This window comes from Canis lupus, chromosome 1, assembly GCF_003254725.2.
Source record: "Canis lupus dingo isolate Sandy chromosome 1, ASM325472v2, whole genome shotgun sequence".
NCBI classification, from domain to species: domain Eukaryota; kingdom Metazoa; phylum Chordata; class Mammalia; order Carnivora; family Canidae; genus Canis; species Canis lupus.
Genome location: NC_064243.1, coordinates 81,367,123 through 81,386,307, shown reverse-complemented (window position 1 = coordinate 81,386,307; position 19,185 = coordinate 81,367,123). Strand labels below are relative to the sequence as shown.

General features: G+C 34.0%; 1 protein-coding gene across 9 annotated transcripts in view; it reads left to right on the top strand.

Moving 5' to 3' along the window:
* VPS13A (vacuolar protein sorting 13 homolog A) overlaps positions 1–19,185 on the top strand; it is a 235,415-nt gene that overhangs the window by 153,486 nt on the left and 62,744 nt on the right. For all 9 annotated transcript variants that reach the window (XR_007400987.1, XR_007400992.1, XM_025423277.3 and 6 more), the window contains 6 exons: positions 7,157–7,260; positions 10,863–11,145; positions 13,839–14,234; positions 14,485–14,589; positions 14,705–14,851; positions 19,028–19,156. Coding sequence is in view for 7 of the 9 variants with exons in the window: in XM_025423277.3 (XP_025279062.3) it covers positions 7,157–7,260; positions 10,863–11,145; positions 13,839–14,234; positions 14,485–14,589; positions 14,705–14,851; positions 19,028–19,156 (1,164 nt within the window). In the remaining 2 variants the exon portion in view is untranslated. The remainder of the gene's footprint in view (positions 1–7,156; positions 7,261–10,862; positions 11,146–13,838; positions 14,235–14,484; positions 14,590–14,704; positions 14,852–19,027; positions 19,157–19,185) is intronic.

The following is a 19,185-nucleotide window of genomic DNA, read 5'->3' as shown; positions in this document are numbered from 1 at the left end:
AGAAACTCCAATACAATATGAGTAGATGTTCTGAAAGCAGATGTTTTTTGCCTTGTTCTCAGTCTTAGTGGTGACATATTCACTCTTTTGTCATTAAGTATGTTTTGACTTGTAGTTTTTTTTGTAGATGACCTTTCTTAGGTTGAAAATGCTCCCTTCTGTTTCTAGTTTACTGAGAGTTTTTTTTTTATCAGAAATGGATGTTGGATTTTGTCAAACAATTTTCTGTTTATTGAAAGGATTTTTTAAAAGATAATTTATTAATGTGAATTACATTGAATTTTAATCTCTGGACTCAGTAACAATTGATTTTTATTTTATTTTAAAGTTTTTAAATTCCAGTATAATTAAGTGCAGTGCTATTCAAATGTACTGCATAGTGATTCAGGAGTTCTATACATTACTGATTGCTCATCATGATATGTGTATTCTTAACATCCTTCCTGTATTTCACCCATCCCACCACCCACCTCCCATTTGTTAACCACCAGTTTGTTCTCTATATTTGAGTGTCTTTTTTTTTGTCTTTTTTTTAAACCTAAGAGTGAATCATATGGTATTTGTTTTTCTCTGACTTCAATTAGTGTTATATTCTGTAGATCCATCCATGTCATTGCAAATGGCAAGATTTCATTCTTTTTTATGGATGAGTAACAATATTACAGTGTTTATATATACTCCACATCTTTGTCCTTTCATCTATTGGTAGACACTTGGGTTGCTTCCATAATTTGGTTATCATAAATAATGCTGCAATAAACATTAATTTATTTCAATTCATTTCAAAACATTTCATAGAATATGTTTTCATATTCTTTGGAGAAATACTCATTAGTGCAATTAACTGGATCATACAGTTATGCTACTTTTAATTTTTTGAGGAACCTCCACACTGTTTTCCAAGTAGCTGCACTAGTTTGCATTCCCGTGCATGAGGGCTTCTTTTTTTCCACATCGTCACCAACACTTGTTTCTTGTGTGTCTGATTTTAGCCCTTCTGACAGGTGCCAGGCAATATCTCAGTGGTTTTGATTTGCATTTTCCTGATGATTAGTGATGTTGAGTATCTTTTCATGTGTCTCTTGGTCATCTGTATGTCCTCTTTATAAAAACATCTATTCAGCCTACTTTTTCATTGGATTGTTTTTCTCTGATGTTAATAGGTATAAGTTCTTTGTATATTTTAGATCCTAAGTCCTTAGTGGATATGTCATTTGCAAATATCTCCACCCATTCAGTAGGTTTTTTAGTTCTCTTGATTATTTCCTTTGCTGTGTAGAGAAGCTTTTTTATTTTGCTATACTCTCACTAGTTTATTTTTTTTTTATTTTTTTTTTTTTAAATTTTTTTTTTATTCATTTATGATAGTTACACAGAGAGAGAGAGAGAGGCCAGAGACACAGGCAGAGGGAGAAGCAGGCTCCATGCACCGGGAGCCCGATGTGGGATTCGATCCCGGGTCTCCAGGATCGCGCCCTGGGCCAAAGGCAGGCACCAAACCGCTGCGCCACCCAGGGATCCCTACTCTCACTAGTTTAGTTTTGCTTTTGTTTCCCTTGCCTCAGGAGACATATATTGAAACATGTTGCTATTTTCGGTGTGAGAGAAATTACCACCTGTATTCTTTTCTAGGATATTTATCGTTTCAAGTCTCGCATTTAGGTCCTTTTTTTTTTTTTTTAAATTTTTTATTTTTTTATTTATGATAGTCACAGAGAGAGAGAGAGAGAGAGAGAGAGAGAGGCAGAGACATAGGCAGAGGGAGAAGCAGGCTCCATGCACTGGGAGCCCGACGTGGGATTCGATCCCGGGTCTCCAGGATCGCGCCCTGGGCCAAAGGCAGGCGCTAAACCGCTGCGCCACCCAGGGATCCCTCGCATTTAGGTCCTTAATCCATTTGTGTGTGTGTGTGTGTGTGTGTGTGTGTGTGTGTGTGTAATGTATGAAAGTGATCCAGTTCCATTCTTTTTCAAGTAGCTATCCAATTTTCCCAATACCATTTGTTGAAGAGACTCTTTTCGCCATTGTATATTCTTGCCTTCTTTGTCAGAGATTAATTAATCATAAAACTGTGGGTTTATTTCTGGGCTTTCTGTTCTGGTCCATTGATCTATGTTTATATGTCTTTCTTTGTGCTAGTACCATACTGTTACTGATTACTGTGGCTTTGATATATCTTGAAATCTGGGATTGTGATAGCTCCAGTTTTGTTCTTTTTCAAGATTGCTTTGGCTATTCAGGATCTTTTGTGGTTCCATATTAATTTTAGGATTACTTGTTCTAGTGCTATGAAAAATACTGTTGCTATTTTGATACAGATTACATTATATCTGTAGATTGTTTTAGATAATATCAACATTTAAATAATATTTGTTCTCCCAACCCATGAGCATGAATGAAGTATCTTTCCAGTTATTCCTGTCATCTTCAATTTTTTTTTTGTCACTGTTTTATAGTTTTCAGAATACAGGTCTTTCAACCTCCTTGGTTAAGTTCAATTTTTTTTTTGTCACTGTTTTATAGTTTTCAGAATACAGGTCTTTCAACCTCCTTGGTTAAGTTTATTCCTAGGCATTATATTATTTTCAGTACAATTATTAATTTCTCTTTATGCTACTTTATTATTATATACAAATGCAACAGATGTCTGTCTGTTGATTTTGTATCCTGTGATCTTACTGAATTTATTTATCAATTCTAGTAGTTTTTTGATGGAACTTTTGTTGAAGACATTTGCATCTCTGTTCTTCAGAGAGATTGGCCTGTAGGTTCTCTTTTTTTGTAGTGTCTTTATTTGGTTTTGATACCAGGTAATGCTGGCCTAATAAAATAAATTTGGAAGCTTACCTTCCTTTTTTTAAGTTTTTGTAATAGTGTGAGCTATCAAAATAGCAATATTTTCATGAGTATTTTTCATAGCACTAGAACAAGTAATCCTAACAAAATGAATCCAACAATGAATCACACAAAATCATTCACCATGATCAGGTGGTATTCCTTCCTGGGATGCAAAGGTGGTTCAATATTCACAAACCAATCAAGGAGATAGATCACATCAACAGGAGAAAGGATAAAAACCATATGATTATTTCAATATATGCAGAAAAAGCACTTGTCAAAGTACAACATCCATTCCTGATAAAAATCCTCAGCAAAGTAAGTTAGGAAAGAACATACCTCAACATAATAAAAGCCATAAATGAGAAACCCACAGCTAACATTATCTCAGTAGTAAAAAACTGAAAGTTTTCCACCAACATCAGGCACAGCACCAAGGAACTGGTATTAACTCTTCTTTAAATGTTCAGTAGAATTCATCTGTTAAGTTGTCCGATCCTGAGTTTGTGTTTGTTAGAATGTTTTTAGTTGCTGGTTCAATTTCGTTGATGGTAATCGGTCTGTTTAAATTTTCTATTTCTTCCTGCTTCAGTTTTGGTAGGTTGTATGTTTCTAGGAATTTATACATTTCTTCTCGGTGTCCAATTTGCTGGCATATAATATTTCATTATATTCTCTTGTAATTTTTGCATTTCTCCTCTTTCATTTCAGATTTTGTTCATATGAGAGTCCTCTATCTCTCTCCTTTGATAAGTCTGGCTAATAGTTGATCAGTTTTATTGATATTTTCAAAGAACAGCTCCTGGTTTCATTTTCTGTTCTATTTTTTGAAATTTCCATTTTGTTTATTTCTTTTCTGATCTTTAGTATTTCCTTCCTTTACTGGTTTTGGTTTTTGTCCATTTTCCATCTTTTTTAGATGTAAGGTTATGGTTTTTTATTTGAGATTTTTATTCTTGAGGTAGGCCTGCATTGCTATAAACTTCCCTCTTTAGAACAGCTTTTGCTGTATTCTAAAGATTTTGAACCTTTGTATTTTCATTTTCTTTTTTTTAAACTTATTTTTATATTTTAATTTTTAAAAATATTTTATTTATTTATTCATGAGAGACACACAGAGAGGCAGAGGGAGAAGCAGGCTCCATGCAGAGAGCCCAGTGTCGATTCGATCCTGGGACCGCAGGATCACACCCTGGGCTGACAGCGGCACTAAACCACTGAGCCACCTGGGCTGCCCTGAACCCATTTTTTTAACGTTTATTAAAAGCACTAGATGTTTACTCCTCTCCTCCCCACATTTTAAGTATGTGGTGTCATACTCTATGTTCTTTTGTATTGTGAATCAGTATACGTATTTTTATAGATATACTTAATTTTACTTTTCTTATACTTCTCTTACTCTTCCTTACGGTCTTTCCTACACACTCAAAGAGTCCTCTTCAACATTTCTTGTAAGGCTGAGTTACTGGTGATGAATTCATTTAACTTTTGTTTGTCTGGGAAACTCGTTCCTTTTCTGAATTGCCATCTTGCTGAATAGAATATTTTTAGTTGTAGGTTTTTTCTTTCAGCACTTTGAATATATCATGCCACTCTCTGTGTCCTACAAAGTGTATGCTGAAAAATCAGCTGATGAGCTTTATGAGATTTCCCTTGTATGGAACTGTTTTCATTTCTCTCACTACTTTTAAGATTTTCTCTTTACCACTGTATTTCCCATTTTAATTACTATGTGTCTTGGTGTGGATCTCCTTGGGTTGATATTGTTGAGGGTTCTTTGTACCTTCTGGATCTGGATGTCTGTTTCCTTCCCCAGACTCAGGAATTTTTCAGCTATTATTTCTTCAAATAAATTTTTGCCCCCTTTTCTCTCTCTTTTCCTTTGAGATCCCTATAATGCATAATGTTATTATATTTGACCACATCAGTGAGTTCCCTTAACCTATTCTCATTTTTTATTACTCTTTTTTTCCTCTCCTGTTCAGTTTGATTGCTTTCCATTGCTTTGTCCTCCAGATAACTGATCTGTTCTTCTGCTTCCTTTGGTCTACTATTTATTACCTCTAGTGTATTTTTAGTTTCAGCTATTAAGTTATTCATTTATGGTTCTTCTTTTGTTTTTGTTTTTTTTTTTAAGATTTTTATTTACTTATTCATTAGAGACACAGAGAGAGAGGCAGAGACTTCGGCAGAGGGAGAAGCAGGCTCTATGCAGGGAGCCTGATGTGGGACTTGATCATGGGTCTCCAGGATCACACCCTGGGCTGAAGGCGGCACTAAACCGCTGAGCCACCTGGGCTGCCCAATTTATGGTTCTTCTTAATGTTTTCTATCACTTTTTTTTGGGGGGGGGGGCCTGAGGTTGAGACCCTGTTCTCTTTCCTCAAGTCCTGTGACTATCTTTCTGATCATTACTTTAAATTCTCTATCAGGCATCTTATCTCTCCATTTTTTTAAAGCTTTCTTTCCATGATTTTCATGTTCTTTCATGAAAGTGACATATTTTTCTGTCTCCTCATTTTGTCTAATTCTCTGTATCTGTTTCTGTGTGTTGGAAAAGTCAACTATGTCTTCTGCTCTTGAAGGTAGTGACCTTGTGAAGAAGAAGGGGTCTATAATGACTCTCTTTGCCTGTTGTGAGCAGGGTGTAGTCCCTGTGTTGCTGGTGGATCAGTCTGGGGCCACCTTGAAGTTGAGTTGGTTCATACCAGGCTTTTGCCAGAGCTGTAATTCCACCCAACTGTAAGGTACTCTCCCTGTTTTGTCCCCCAAGAAGCTTTTGTTGGTAGGCAAGCCCGCAGTCAGACTAGTTGTCGGCCCCGAGCCCACTGCTGAGCCTGTAGTTGAACTGGTGTGTATGGTTATTTTCCCTCTCCTGGTCACACTAGCCCCTTTGGAGTGATGCTGGCCCCTGGGGTCTCCTTGCACACTGCCAGGATCGTGACACCGTTTTGAATGGACTCCCTCTGCAGAACATGGAAGGGTGCACGGTGATAAGCCGGGTTTGCTCAGTTCTGCTGTGGGAGGAGACCTGAGCCACTTTGGAAAACTCTTGTTGAGAGCAGGTTGGTGGTCAGTCTTTACTGAGCCTTAGATAGTTTACGGATAGTCATATTTCAGTCAGTACCCATGTGAAATTTGGACAACGAGACACTCTTAAATCTGCAGCTAATTGCCTCTCCACGTGGCTTGCTCTTCAGTGTGCTGTGAGTTTAAGAAACATTGGCGTTCCCGAATTCTCCTGTCTCTTTGACTCCAGCAGACTAAGGCTCTGTTTGACTCCCCCCACACACCGCCCCCCGCATTTTAGGCAGCAAGCTGAGGCAGTCTTAGGGCTTATCTTTGTAGTTTCTTTTTAATTTTTTTTTTCCTTTCCTCTGTTGTGTGCTCTTCAGTTTTTGAAAACCATTGTTTAATGCGGGTTCTTTTTTCCCCCCTGTGTTTTAGTTGTGTATGTTGGGAGGGTTTATATGGTCTCTATTATTCCGTCGTGGCTGGAAACAAATTTTTCCCTTTCATTTTTGATCTGTAGTTAACTGTTCTAAAAGATTGGGCTACTTTCTCTATTGTTGATTTTAAAATTTTTAAATAGTTATACATTAATTTTAAATTCCTTATACTATTTATAGAAACTTAAATGTTCATATTGCTTCAGATAGAGTAAACAATATATCTAGAAATAGAGTGTATTTAGGATTACCCATTTATCAGTTCTTAGTTCTTAGTATGTTTCTCATTTTGATACAATTTTTTGAAAATAGGAAGATTTTACTATTTTACTAACAAATTTGTTTTTAACATCTCAAAGGTAGTATAAGTGTTTGGAAGTTTATCTGGTAATATATATTAATCAAAATGATGTTAATATTTACATCATTTTTGTATGCTGTTCTCTGGATGAGATACTCCTACAAAGTGCATGGAGAGTAAGTATCTCATCCAATGAGCAACATACAACAGTGTTGTAAAAACGTACTCATTTCCCAGCCTGTGTCCTTTTATCCACTTTTGTTATACAGACATTTCAAATTTAGATATTCTTTCCCATGAGTTCTATTTTTGTCTGAAGAAGTTAATATTTATCTGAGGGTCAAGAACATATTATCTTCCTTCTAAGATTTTTAAAGGTTTTTTTTGACACACCTTTTCTTGTAATTTTTAGGATAAATAATAGCATATTTGTTTTTTCTTTCTAACTTACATTAGCAAGATAAATATTGCCCACTAATTTCTTTGTTGGGATATTTCAATTGAGTTTTTAAAGATGTCTTAAATGCTTAGATTAATTGTGCTAAATATGATTTTTTTTCTTTCTCAGATAAAAAATCATTTTTCAGTCCCACTTTCTGTTTATGAAGGGGACATTTTGTTGGGAACGGCCTCACCTGGAAATGAATTCAACATACCATTAACATCTTACCGGTGATTTTTTTTTTTTTTGTCTTTTTACTTTAAGGTGTCTTGTAGAATTTTTAGTTTCTGATTTTGTAGGGCTACTTGTCTTTAAGTGATCAAAGTTTAATAAAATTTTTTCTATTAATAACTTGTCTAACTTATTTAAGTTTCAGGGTACTTGAAGGTTTGGGTTTTTTAAAAAAAATATTTGATGCAATGTATTTAACTTATACTGTATAAATTATTTATGCTTTTACTAGTAAATACAGTTATTACATGCTTATAGTATAGCCATTATAGCCATAATAATTTATACATGATTTTTAGAAAATGTTGAATTGAGCATGATTGGTAGCATTTGGATTTATATACAACTATTATGAAATCATTTTCATTTTTCAAAGGTTTTACAGTAGAGTTTTTTAAATCCCTTTAGAAAACATTTTATCTTTTTATCTGCATATTAATTGTTCAGTGATAGATTATATTGCAAATAGTGACATATAGTACATCGATCTTAAATATTAAAAATTAGATTGAACTTGATAAAAAATCTTATATGTAAAATTCTTACAAGATACTAATGAGCGGCTAGTCTTTAAAACTATAGGATTAATATCACAACAAGTATTCTGATATTTATTTTTTTATATTCTGGATATTTAATCAGGAATTGAAAATAATCTCGGGGATATTGAACTCTACTGGAAAATATTATCTCCCTGGGGATAAGCACTGTAGTTTGTCTAAGTACCATTTCAGAACACACACTAGCCCCGTGCCTAGACCTTTGCTGTGGGAACAGTGCTGAAATACCCTCTGTGTCTCTTCTGATCTATGTCCAGAGTTTATGATTGGCTTCCCGATGCTTACAGAGTCTGGGCACATAATTTTTAGTTAGGATATCTGCTAATTCCTTCTAATCCTAATGAGTGTTTTATTGCTTAGTTCAAACTTGCTAAGAGAAAGAATTTTGTTTTTCAGAGAATAACAAAGTAGTTGTTTATTAATATCTGATCTTATTCTAGGAAAGATTTTGGGTGGGTTACAAGATTAGATTAAAGATAGCATGTGGGATATGTTTAAAAATTTCTGTGAAGTTTATACTTCATCCTATTTTATTTTTTTAAAAAAATATTTATTCATTCATGAGAGACACAGAGAGAGAGGCAGAGAGAGAAGTAGGCTCCATGCTGGGAACCCGATGTGGGACTCGATACCAGGTCTCCAGGATGACACCCTAGGCTGACGGCGGCGCTAAACCGCTGAGCACCCCGGGCTGCCCTATACTTCGTCCTGGAATGAGAAAAGTTAATGGCATTCTGCTTTATTTTTAATAAATTATTGCTATCTATTTTATGACTCTGTCCATAGAAGAGAAAATTTAGGCCATTAGAGTATCTTTACACTTTCTTATTCAAGGCTAAATATTAATTTGTCAACTAGAAATTAATTAATTTTAATTAGAATTATTAGTGATGAACCAGCTTGTATTTCACATTAGATATGTTTCTAATCCAATTCTTAGATATAGGTACCCTTACATTTAAGGTATGAGATCTTAAATTAAGAAATGACTACCTTTCCCTGAAGAACTTAAATATACTGATTTTTATGTTTAATTCATTTAACAAATATTTGTCAGGTGTTTTGCTGTGTGTAAGGCACTACTGTGGAATACCAAGATGAGTTGGGCATGGGTGACCTTTGAGAGATTGATACATTATGTAAATATGAGATTGATACATTCCATGAATACAGTAGGAAGAAAACAGTGGGTTGTAGGGAGTTACAGAAAGGTAGTTGCAGAAAACCACGAAAACAAAGAAGGTATAACGATGGACTCCTGGGTGAGATACATGAATTAAAGGTCAAATATAATGAATAATGAAGTGCAGATTAGCAGAGAAGGGCAATCTTAAGTGGAAGGAAAGTATGAGACCTGAAAGCACAGGGTTTGTATGAGTCTATTAAGAATAGTTGGGGGATGATTGGAGTGTGCATCTGTAATATATAACATTTGAAACATAGTTTAAGTTCACATTGAGGAACTTGCTCCCTCCTTTTCTTGCCCTCATTTATGTTAATTTTATCTTTGTCTTTAATATCATCTTTTTCTTTGTTCTTCTCAGAACATTTGATGTCCTGTTTTAAAACCTTTCATTCCATCAGCTCTTCTCATACAGAACCTCTTGCCATTGATCATCTTTCTCTCACATTTTCTTCCTGTTAATTTCTTAAACTTTCCTTTAACCTTGCATATTTCTCTAATTCAGGTCTTCTGTTCAAAATAAAGCTTTTTTGGCAAAATTGTTACCTCTACAAAATGCTCTGCAACCGTCTAGAAAGATTTCACACTTTCACACACTCAGGCGCCATGCACATGTTTTTTTGTATCTATCACAATGCACAAGTTCTAACATTACATTTCCCATCTGATTGAGATATCTGTAAGAGTAAAGAATGACTTACTCATTTGTTCATTTCCAGTTTTACCTTCTCATTGATAAATAATGGGTCCAGTCAAGGTTTTGATAATCTGGATGAGTTTATTGGCATTAGTTTAATTTAGAGAAAATCAAGTTTTTTAAGTATTAAAAGAATGAAAAAGAGAATGAAAATTACAGAGAGAATGTAGAAACGAAATAGGTTAAATCTGATAACTGATTTAATAGATGATTAGACTTATGTGTATGTCAAGGGAGATGGAAAAGTCCTATTTTTTTTATAGTCCACAGTGCTAATATAGTTGGAAGTCTCTGAAAAGGGACACACAGAGAAGTCCAAACCATTTTGGAGTTCAGGTTTGGAGTTTAGTCTATCAAATTAAGTCACCATCACACATCATTATAGAAGTGTGTAGTGAATATTTTAGGACTAGGGCTTAGGACAAAATCTGTACTGGAGCTGATATTGATAGTTGTTCATTTGCAAGAGACAGTGTCACAATTATAGGCAATTGATTTTACAAGTATAAAAATATTTAAGTGTTTATATTTGGACAAGTTAGATTTGAAAAATGATTAAACCTAAAATATAATTGAAATAGTAAACAGAGTGTGTGATATTTAAATATAAGAATTAATCATACATGATTTTATCACTGTCTTCTTGCAACAACTTCTGCAACTATGCTCAGTGTTTAAGCAATAATCTATTGAAAGCTTTTGTTTGATTAACATTGAAAAGCTGATGGTTATTTGTTTTTCAATAGAAATGTGTTTTTAGTTTCTGAATTCAGTTATGCCATGTACTTCTTATTAGCACCACATTTTCAGGAAAGCCAGTATTTTTAAGTTAAATGTGCAAATCAACAAATATTGTATATGTTTGCTTTGCATATAGGATCTATTAGATTATATATTTTCTGTAGGAAACCAGGTATTGTGAACTTTATGATAGTAAGTTTCTAAGAAAAATGTTCTCCTAAGAACCAAATAACTTGATTAGTTTCTAGAAAATTAAGATATGACAATATCTATTTACCAGTCTGTCTTCACTATCTCTGAGAAGAAACTATAAAAAATTTATTACAAAAGCAGGGAGTGATGTAATTTTATTGTTCCAAAATAGTAATCATTTATGTTTCCTTTTAAAGCAAAAGCATATTGTTTCACCCTTTACCACAGATCACCCCTTTCTCTGAGGCCAGAAGATGAGGACTATCAAGCATGTGAAAGAATTGACTTTGAAGAAATTATAAAAAATGATGGCACTTTTCTAAAAAAGAAATGTAGATCTATAAATGCTGCTAAAAAACCATTTATCATTAATGTTGTCCCAGAAAAAGATAATTTGGCTTCTCTGTCCGTGTATTCAGAAGATGGTTGGGATTTACCATACATAATGCATTTGTGGCCACCTATCCTGCTTCGAAATCTTCTTCCTTACAAAATTGCTTACTATATAGAGGTATTCTTTAATTTTTTTTAATGCCTTCCTGTCTTTGATTTTATAGTTTTGGTTATTTAAAGTTATGAGCAATAAAGCAACGTCTTAATGTTACCATAAAAATGATAATACTGGTGAGTGGGTAGTCTAGATGTTTTTCAAAAAGAAAAAAAAATACATATTTTCCACTGATTTACCATAGAAATCTGGCTATTAAATTGAATATAAGTTACATGCACAAAGGTGATAATGCCATTTTGAAAATCATTTATGAAAATGATATATATATTTGTTTTGTTTTTTTTTTTTGTTTTTTTTTTGTCGTGTATATTTTTTATTGGAGTTTGTTTTGCCAACATACAGCATATCACCCAGTGCTTATCCCATCAAGTGTCCCCCTCAGTGCCCATCACCCAGTCACCCCCACCCCCCACCCACCTCCCTTTCCACTACCCTTTCCACTACCCCTTGTTCGTTTCCCAGAGTTGGGAATCTCTCATGTTCTGTCTCCCTCTCTGATATTTACCACTCATTTTCTCTCCTTTTCCCTTTAATCCCTTACATATTTTTTATATTCCCCATATGAGTGAAACCCTATAATGTAATATTTCTATTAGAAAATAGAGCTAATAAAAATTGCCTATAATTACATCATCTGAAAGTTGCATGTCAAATGAAGATAGCATCTCAGGTTTAGAATACAAGCATACCTCACTTCATCATACTTCTCAGAGAAACTGTGTTTTACAGATCTAAGGTTTGTGAAAATCCTATGTCAAGCAAGTCTGCCAGCATCATTTTTCCAACAATATTTGCTCACTTCATGTTTTTCTATCATATTTTAGTAATTCTCACAGCATTTCAAATTTTTCATTCTTAATTGTTATGATCTGTGATCAGTGATTATGACTTGCTGAAAGCTCAGAGGATGATTAACATTATTAGCAATAAGTATTAAGGTATTTACATTGATTTCTAGATGTAATGCTATTGCATACTTATTAGACTACAGTGTAGTATAAACTTGACTTTTATATGCATTGGGAAACCAAGAAATTTATCTGACTTACTTTATTGCAATATTTGGTTTACTGTTGTAGTCTGGAACTGAACCCGCCGTAGTATCTCTGAGATATGCCTGTATATATTTTTAAAATTATTTCCATGAATGTACATCTCATTTATTATATATTTAAAAGATGGACACTAGCTTTTGAAACAAGTATGAAAATTAGTCTTAAAATAATATTCAAATACTAGACTTAAATAGGTGGAGAAAACACTCTTATATTATTCTCTAGTTTTTGAAAAAAGATTTTAATGCCCTATAAAAATACTTTTTCTTTTTTAATACTTTTTAACAGATACCATCTCATTCCTTCCTTTTGCTATAACAGGGATCTTTTTATCCTAAGATTCTAAGTAGACCTTGCATTTGCCATGCTTGTCAAATATAAAAAAGGAGTTCCTCATTTTAGTCTATTAATTATTAGTTTTTATTGTCTATTAATAATTCAGATTTACTATATGTTTAAACTTGTCTGATAAATTGTGGGGGCGGGAGTTAACATATCTGTGGTTTAAGTTATCAATTTTCTATACATTTGGCAGATACCATAGTGGCTAACAATTTAAACTTTGCTAGCAGACAGATTTGAGATTGAATCCTAGCTCTATCATTTACTAGCTTTATATTTTCAAGCAAGTTGTATCATCTTTTTAAATAATTTGTCCTAGTCTATAAAATAGGGAGAGTAATGAAACTTGTATGATTGGGATATGGGAAACTTAAATGAGGTAATACCTGTAAAGGACTTAGCATAGTGCCTCACAGGCACATGGTTGCCATTTATTTAACCTCCCTCACATCACCACCAACCACTACTATTCTTATTTTGTGGAATATTAATTATTTTCAATTAATAATTTATATAATATTTGCTTTAAGTAATTTAAAATCTTAAGAGCTTCCTGTGTTCTAAAAACAGGAAGGAATCAGGCTAGAGATAATGGAAAAACTGGGGATGTATCTATACATGTCCCGTTCTTACAGAACTTTTGATACTTTTAGAAATCACATTCTATTTGCTGGTTTCTGAAGGATATAATAAATTTTTAGGAAGACCGTTTAGCCATGATATTGAGAGAGGATTATAAGGGACAAGAGCAGTTAGGAGACTCTTAAAGTAAGAGGTCACAGTGACATGAGCTATTGAGGGTAATGAAAGTGTGGGCAGAGATAAATGAACAGCTTTGAGACATGTAAGATGCAGTATCAATAGTGATTGGAAATGGGTGATGAGGGATTGTTAAAAAACAATAGGAATTAGTAGGGATTGCTTATTTTGGATTACTGTCATTTTTTCATCTTGTAGTTTTCAAAACTAAAATCACTAGTGGATAATATTTTTAAAAATATTTTACTAATTATAGTGTTTTATTCCATCATAGTTTTACTTTGTTATTTAATTTTATCCTCACAATAATCCTCTGAAGTAGATCATTTGTACCATTTTACAAATATGATTCAAATCTCAAATAATTTATAGTTTACACAGCTGGCAGAGTTAGAGCACAAATATAAGTCTTCTGTCTTGCTCTGATAGAGGTGTGTCAAAAGCCTTAATGTGTATGACATCTGGAATCATTATATAGAATTTTTTGGCATATTATTCTGACATGTTTAAAATTTTACTGTATTTTTTTTATTACAGGGCACTGAACATAAAGTTTATACTCTAAATGAAGGACATTCAGCCCATATTTGTACTGTGCAGTTGGATAAAGCCAGACTACATTTAAAATTACTTGACTATCTTAATCATGATTGGAAAAGTGAATATCATATAAAACCTAATCAGCAAGATATTAGTTTCATCAATTTTACCTGTGTTACAGAAATAGAAAAGACTGATTTAGATATTGCTATCCATGTGACTTACAATACTGGCCAGACAGTTGTGGCATTTCATAGTCCTTACTGGATGGTCAATAAAACTGGTCGAATGTTACAGTATAAAGCAGATGGAATTCATCGAAAGCATCCACCTAATTATAAAAAGCCAGTTCTCTTTTCTTTTCAACCAAAGCACTTTTTTAATAATAATAAGGTATGTAAGGTATTAAAACTTTCGTTCTTCTTTAGCTATTTTTCATTCCTTTTAGTTTCTAGAGTTTTGAAGAATATTATGAAACATAACATTTAAATATTTGAAGTTTTAAAAGATTAGAACTTAGTATGGGAAAATGTTTAGTGCATTAATATAATATTTGTATTAAAAATGCAAAAAAATTTATCAATTGAAGGAGGAATTTTTAAAGGTACCTAAATTGTAATGTATTCGGAATATTTTTTCCTAGGTTCAGCTGATGGTAACTGATAGTGAATTGTCAGATCAGTTTTCGATTGATACTGTTGGTAGTCATGGAGCTGTTAAATGTAAAGGTCTGAAAATGGACTATCAAGTGAGTTCATTCTTTGCTTGTGGAGAAAGTTCTACTTAAAGTGTGTGTACTAAATTTTTATAAGGATGTTGTAATAATGTAAGAGTTTTTGAAATGCTGATTTTTTTCCCTTTAGGTTGGTGTCACTATAGACCTCAGCAGTTTTAACATTACCAGGATTGTGACATTTACCCCTTTTTATATGATAGAAAACAAAAGCAAGTATCATATATCAGTAACTGAACAGGGAAATGATAAGTGGCTCTCTCTTGATTTGGAGCAGGTGGGTAGATACATTTCCAAAATATACCTCTTTGGATTTTCATTTTTCCTTGAACTTAGATACCTGAAACCACTATGTAGGTTTTTAATTGCCTACCTATACCCTGTTTTGTTTGTACCAGGCTCTAGATATTTAATTTTTAAAAACCAAACCTTGTCATTTAGGAATGCATTGCTTGATAAGGGAAGTAGATATTTAACAGCTAGTAACCAACAGTGTAAACACAGCAATAGAAGACTAGATAAGGTATGAATGCAGGAAAGAGTAGGAAATGATTTACTGTTTCCACAAAGCTGTTAGGAATGTTTTCGTGGAGTAAGTTAAGCCAGTTGTTTTAAGAAGATGGTAATGACTTAGGAATGAAATTTTGATTCTATTCCATCGTTAGCTATCAGACAACTGGGTAAAAGCTTTCTAAAGGAATGCCTGAGGTTACTGGAATATTTAATTTTTGAAGAAATTTTATTCTAAATATGTTAAGATTATAAGAGAAGTGTTTGCTATTTATAGTCACTGTTCTTTCTAGCTTTTAAACCATCTTGCTGGTATCATTCTTCTTGACATTCTTTAAATTTTCCTTCAGAGCTCATTTTGGAGGGAAATACTGTCTGTGTTAATCCATAAAAGTTTTTTTAATCTATCTTTTATAATTTCTCTTGCTAACCTGTTCTATTTTCCCCCAACATTTGTTGATTTTACTCCACTCCTTTATGGCTCCCACTTTAAAAATTCTTAAAAATTCTGCTATCATTCCTTAGAAGTCATTTTTCTTCCTAATTGCCTCATAATCTTTATCTTTTTTTTTCTTTTTTACTGTTGTTTTTAATCTTTGTCTTTGATATTCTGTAGTCATACTACTGTCTACATGTGGGTTCTTTTTATATATCCTGCTTTGAGATTTGTGGATCGATCTATTTCATACTTGCTGTATAATTTGTAACTGTGTCTCTTTAAATATTGCCTCTCCTTCATTGTTCCATTTGCTGCTTCTTGACCTTTAATCAGACAGTCTAGACCTCCATATTCTATCTTCCATATCTCTTAACATTTTTTGTTTTTAGTATTTTCCATCTATTTAATTCTCTTTGCTGCATTCTAGATAAATTCTACACCTGTATCTTTAATAAATTTTCACTTTTACTCTAAGTTGCTATTTAAGACTTTAGTTGAGTTTTCATTTGAATAATTATTTTCAGAAGTTCTATCTTTTTTGAAGTCTGCCTATTCATTCATTAATGAGTATTTGTATGTATTCTTTATGTGCCTTTTGATATACACCTGTTAACAGAACCGCAAGTCCCTGTGCTTGTGTAGTTTACAGTTCATTGGGGGAGGGGTGTAGAAACATTAATAGTATCATAATCAATTAGTAAAATATATAATATGTTTAAACGTGAAAAGTCTAATCAGGGAAATGCAAATAAGACAGGTATTAAGTATTAAAAGTTCTAGGAAGCACAGAGTAAGCTGTACTTTTATATAAAACTTGTAGGAAATGTGGGAGGTAGCAGTTGCCAAGAGCTCAGCTGAGCTGCCATGTGTTGGAGTAGCTGATGAGGACAACAGGTCAAAATGAAAGTAACAGTCGGGCCTTCGGTCACTAACTGGCATAGTATAAGCAAGAGGCTAAACTGGAGAAAGCGTCAGCTCTCCCTCCACCCACTCTATCCCTGCCCTGTACCAATTTCCCTACAGAAGAGCATTGGTCAGGGATCAGGTGGATCAGCACAGACTTAGAGATTGTGTCACTGTCCAGGGAGCCTTGAACAAAAGATTCATCCAGTTTTAGTGACCTAGAGGATGAACAATGACCAAGGGGAAGAGCTAGGAGTAGAAAAGTACTGAATACTGAGAGGAGAAGAAAAGCATCTTCAAGGTTCTCTCTCTCCTCTATAAAGAGGATCAGCCAGGGTAGATGCCTTGAAGTGGAAAGATTTTGGCATGTTTGTGGGATAGCAAAAGAGGCCAGTATTACTAAAGAGGGGAAAGTAGTGGAGAACAGGACATGTAGAACTTTGGGAGCCATTGCAAAGATTTTAGCTTTTGCTCAGCATGAAGTGAAGACCTATCAGACGGTTTTGAACAGTGATTAGTAAGCTCTCAATAAATAATTATTGACTGAATATATAATTTATCTTTGCAGATATTCCACATCTGCTTATTAGATCTAGGATTCTTGGTTGGTTGGATATAGAGCTCTCTGTATCTAGCCAGCCAGATGCTAAGATTACCAACCCTAGCTTTGTTTTGCTTTAGAGATTTTCTAGGTGTATCTTCCTCCATACTTAGAGCAGCTCTATGTCTTGATTTTATATGTCTATTGCAGATAACATTGATGGGTCTTGGCTTTTTAAAAACCTAACTTATAGCCTCTGTCTTTGAACAGTTTATATTTACATTAAGTGCAATTGCAACTGCATAACAACTTATTTTTTATTTTACTTTCTCTGTTTCTTATTTTCAATTTCAGCTTTTCTTTAGATAAAATTTCTTTGCTAGTTTAGAACTTTTACATTTTAATTTGTAGTAGTCAATCTTAAGAGGTGTACTCGCAGTTATTGCTCCTGTTGATTGGTTAAACTACCTAGATGTCTGCCTACTACAAAAGACAAGTATGTTAGCACTTTCTCTAGTCAAGATTTTGAGCACATGACTCTTTAAAATGATATAGTGGGTATCTAAGCATATATCATACATTTTTAAGTAAGCCAAGGCTACCAGGGAAGAACAGGCTTGGGAAAATTTAGAAAGCACATTGTTTTTAGTCTTCTCAGTTCCTCGTGGGAAGTATAACACTTCAGTTAGTATTGCTGTCTTCTAACTCTCCCACAGAAGTTCTGCTAGGTTTCAAGAAGCCCTGAGTTCAGAGCATTTCTAAGTTTCTTTTATTTATTTATTTATTTATTTATTTATTTATTTATTTATTTATTTATTTATTTATTTATTTTTTATTGGTGTTCAATTTACTAACATACAGAATAACCCCCAGTGCCCGTCACCCATTCACTCCCACCCCCCGCCCTCCTCCCCTTCTACCACCCCTAGTTTGTTTCCCAGAGTTAGCAGTCTTTACGTTCTGTCTCCCTTTCTGATATTTCCCACACATTTCTTCTCCCTTCCCTTATATTCCCTTTCACTATTATTTATATTCCCCAAATGAATGAGAACATATAATGTTTGTCCTTCTCCGACTGGCTTACTTCACTCAGCATAATACCTTGCAGCATTTCTAAGTTTCTTATGGCCTTAACCGTGTCTCATAACTAGTTCCATTGTTACCACTTAAGGTCAGATAAGGCTGGTATTAACAAGCTAAAGCACTTGGCTTTAACATCCAAGTTCCTCCCACATTGCTCCAGGCCACATCCTGGTGATGAGTGTCACACATGAACAGTGTCACTGAAGTCTGTGAAGTCATCAGTCTGGTTGGGACCTGTTGCGGTAAGACAGGTGTATGGAACAGTTTACAGACAGCTTCTCCTTTCCTCTTCTCTTAGCTCTTTGTTTCTGTTTCTGTTGTCTGGACTTCTCCTTTGGTGCACTGCCTGCCTCTTGATTTATTAGTTTGGATTCCAGATCGCCGATGTCCATGTTGTTCCTTAAGTTTTTTTTATTATTTTTTTATTTTTTTATTTATTTTTTGTTCCTTATGGTTTTGAGCTGATTTTCTACTCTGAACTTTAGGTATTTCTTTTACTTTTTTTTTTTTTTTTTTTTTTACACTTTTATTGAACTTGGATTCATACATGACCTGATTCAACATTTGCATGTACTTTGTTGTTTAATTACCAAATGATACCCACAACCTGATGATGAGTTTTAGGAATTGAATATACCCTTGTTTCAAACCAACACTTGCTTCTCAGCTGTTTTCTCATGCTGATTTTTCAGCCCTCCTCTAGATCTCTGGACCACAAGGAAGTCTCTTCTCCAGCATTCCACTTACCACAGCTCCTCAACTTCCCACCCATCACTGCTTGTATTCGCACTGTCCACAGGTGGTGTCCTGTCTCTAAGTAGGCAGTTCATAGCTCTTCATAGCCAAGCAACCCAGTAACTAGAGCAGTGTTCAAAGAGATTTATTTTAAGTCTATCCTGGTGGGTTTATTAAAATGATAAAATCTTGATGATGAGATCTTTTTTAAAAAAAATAAATGTATGCAATATATGTTTTAGTGTATCCCCTTTTGGCCTGAGGATGCTTCTAATGCACTTCTTATTCAAGTTGAAAGACATCAAGGCCCTCCCAAAAAGATACATTTTAACAAGCAAGAGAATTGTATTTTATTGCGCCTGGATAATGAGGTGGGTGATCTGGTGCACGTGTGCGTGTG